We start from the raw sequence: 3,036 nt of genomic DNA on the forward strand, positions 1-3,036 counted from the left end.
AGTGAAAATTGTTTTATAACAGTGTGTATTTGCATAAAACATTTGTAGTTAAAAAATGTCCGAACAAACTATTGGCCCCCGGGCATCTTCACTTTATCCAATCTGGCTCTATTTGCAAAAGGTTTGGACACCCCTGCATCAAATGATTTCCTGCTAACAACATTTGTGTAGTTACATCCATTAAAGGTGGAGCAGCATGATGCTGGTGCATGTTCTCAACACGTACTGAGAACAGAGCTTCTCCTTTATTTTCTCACATCTCTATCTTTTCTCTGGGCTGCTCTTCCTCCTCCTCCTCTTCTTCCTCCTCCTCCTCCTCTTCCTCCCTGGCTGGTTGCAGTCGGCTCTGGGGCTGGAGCGCAGACGGGCTCTCCAAGCTCCCTCCTCCACCCTTCCCCTCCCCTCTTCCTCCACCCTCCGCCCACTCCTCCGGCAAGGCAGTGCGGCGAGCTTATTCACCCAGGTAACCCCCCCACCCCCCCCCTCTTTTTCTCCTCCCCGTTACGGGGGTTTCACAGTAGAGCTGCGTGACCTAAAACACAGTTAAATATCTTTTCAACTGCTGTAATAATAAGATAAAAAGTTATCTTTTAAAATATACTTTCACAAAGTTTTCTTTCCTTTATTAATAAGTGGCTCTACGATTAGGAAAGAAACCAATCCATATCAGTTCTCATTCATAGCATGCTACTCTGAGAACCGGGGTTACGCAAGTAACCTAAAGTTCTTTGTCCTCTTGATGCTTTCTTGCACTGTGAAACCTCTAAAAAAAACCTCATCTGTCGTCACCTCTGCTGCAATTTGTGCCTCCGTCTGCTCAAATTGTCCTTTCGCTGTCCATTCATTTGTTTCTCGTTTCTAACTAAAAGTTCCCAGGTGAGAACATGTGCAATCGGTGTCTCTGTGCACCACTCACCCTGTTTGTCTCTACCTGCGTCAGCTTGTCAACATGCATAACCATGCACATGCACGTGCACGTGCACATGCACGAGATACATCCTGGTGGACTACACGCTCCAACTAGGACTCTACGGTGCTGCTTGGTTCCTAGTTATAGACACAATGTGTTATAGTGCATGACAATAAGCACCTATGCTTTGCTCTTGCACTCTCTTGAAGTATTTGATCATTGTATTTTACGTTTTATATTCTTTTTAATTTTTTCACGGTGTCTTACGATGGAAATGTGGACATAAATGATCAAAGGACGTCTGTGTGATGCATCAGTTGCATTCAGTTGGACCGGTGTAATTACACGCCTGGTTTCAAGCAGAATCTAAAGTTGAGAAAATAAGGAAATGCACACCAGAATATCTGTTATCCATCTGAATTACTGTTATCTGTTTTTTGACGAAGGCATTTCGGAGCCTGTGCCTAATCTCAAACCAGTTCTAGGTGTTTTGACCGCCAAAGAACTGGTTCTTGTCTCGGGAATACTGGTTCCAGAGGGGCACCACCCCTTAGCTGATCTTGAAGCTAATACTGCTGACATCAGGGGGCTGCCGCCTCCGCATAATCCAAATTATACAGATGAGTACCCGCCACGTTAGCAAAATTACAGGAAGAGTCGCACACACCATAGGAACGATTGAGAAATTGAGCAAAAATCAGCTGTAGCTGAGCAAACATGTGACCTAGCTCTGCTGATGTTAAATGGGTCCACATGTAATATTAAACCTCCTCGAACGTTAACAGTACAAGGATGACGATTGTCATTTTTATGCGACAGTGGAGCCGATTCTTCAGTCACAACAAAAGAACTTCCTGGAATGTGGCCAAGCTCAAAACGCACATATGATCACATCCTGTTTCCCTCAGAGCGCAAACAACCCAAATTTGTAGCCGAACCAGGTCTCGTGACGTGATGGTTTTGTGTCTGACGAGCCCGTCTCTGTCCCACGCCGCAGCATGCTGGAGTACGACAGTGAGAACCTGAACTCGGAGGAGATCTACAGCTCCCTCCGCGGCGTCACCGAGGCCATCCAGAACTTCAGCTTCCGCAGCCAAGAGGACCTGGTGGAGCCGCTGAGGCGGGACGGCAAGAGGGACGGCATGGTGAGGAGAAAGATGTCGCTTAGTTCATGAGCACAAACAACTGTCAGAGACTCGGATAATTAGCAGAGGGCTGCAACCGATCGTTCGGCAATTTATTTCCTCGACTTATTAATTAGATAGATAGATAGAAAGAAAGAAAGAAAGAAAGATAGATAGATATGTAGATAGATATGTAGATAGATATGTAGATAGAAAGAAAGATAGATATGAAGATAGATATGTAGATAGTAGATATGTAGATAGATAGATATGTAGATAGATAGATATGTAGATAGGTAAGATAGATAGATATGTCAGATAGATAGTAGATGTAGATATGTAGATAGTAGATAGATATGTAGAGTAGATATGTAGATAGATAAGAAAGAAGATATGAAGGATAGATATGTAGATGATAGAGATGTAGATAGATAGAGATTGTAGATATGTAGATAGATAGGTAGATAGATATTTAGATAGAAAGAATAGATGATGTAGATGATATGATAGATGTGAATAGAATAGATAGATAGATATGTAGATAGATGTAGTAGAAAGAAAGATAGATATGTAGATATGTAGATAGATAGATATGTAGATAGATAGATATGTAGATAGATAGATATGATATAGATATAAGATTGTATTTCCTGCCACTACTAGGGAGTTTATGAAACACTTAGGTGGATTGTTTTAGAGTGTAGGAACACATTTCTCATATTGTCATATGTTTTTGGAGGACTTGTTGCCAGTAAGCTTTGTGTTGTGAGAAAGACAGACTCGAACGGTACATGTGTTTTATCGGATTTATTTCTTTAATGTTTAATTTCTTATGATGAATTTTGCTGAGGATAGGAATAAGTGTACGTATAAAGGTTGTGTAATACAGAGAAAGACAGACAGAGAAAGACAGACACTGAAAGACAGAGAAAGACAGACTTGAACGGTAGCACTTTAAAGAAAAAGTGTGAATGTGTGGTGTCGAAAGATCTGAAAATTGCG

General features: G+C 41.7%; 1 protein-coding gene across 1 annotated transcript in view; it reads left to right on the forward strand.

Moving 5' to 3' along the window:
* The window catches only part of LOC116673800 (CLIP-associating protein 1), a gene marked incomplete in the record, with an annotated part of 89,945 nt that overhangs the window by 78,516 nt on the left and 8,393 nt on the right, over positions 1–3,036 (forward strand). The window contains 2 exon segments of the mRNA XM_032506069.1: positions 341–463; positions 1,908–2,055. Coding sequence (XP_032361960.1) covers positions 341–463; positions 1,908–2,055 — 271 coding nt within the window.

This window comes from Etheostoma spectabile, chromosome 24 (assembly GCF_008692095.1).
Source record: "Etheostoma spectabile isolate EspeVRDwgs_2016 chromosome 24, UIUC_Espe_1.0, whole genome shotgun sequence".
NCBI lineage: Eukaryota > Metazoa > Chordata > Actinopteri > Perciformes > Percidae > Etheostoma > Etheostoma spectabile.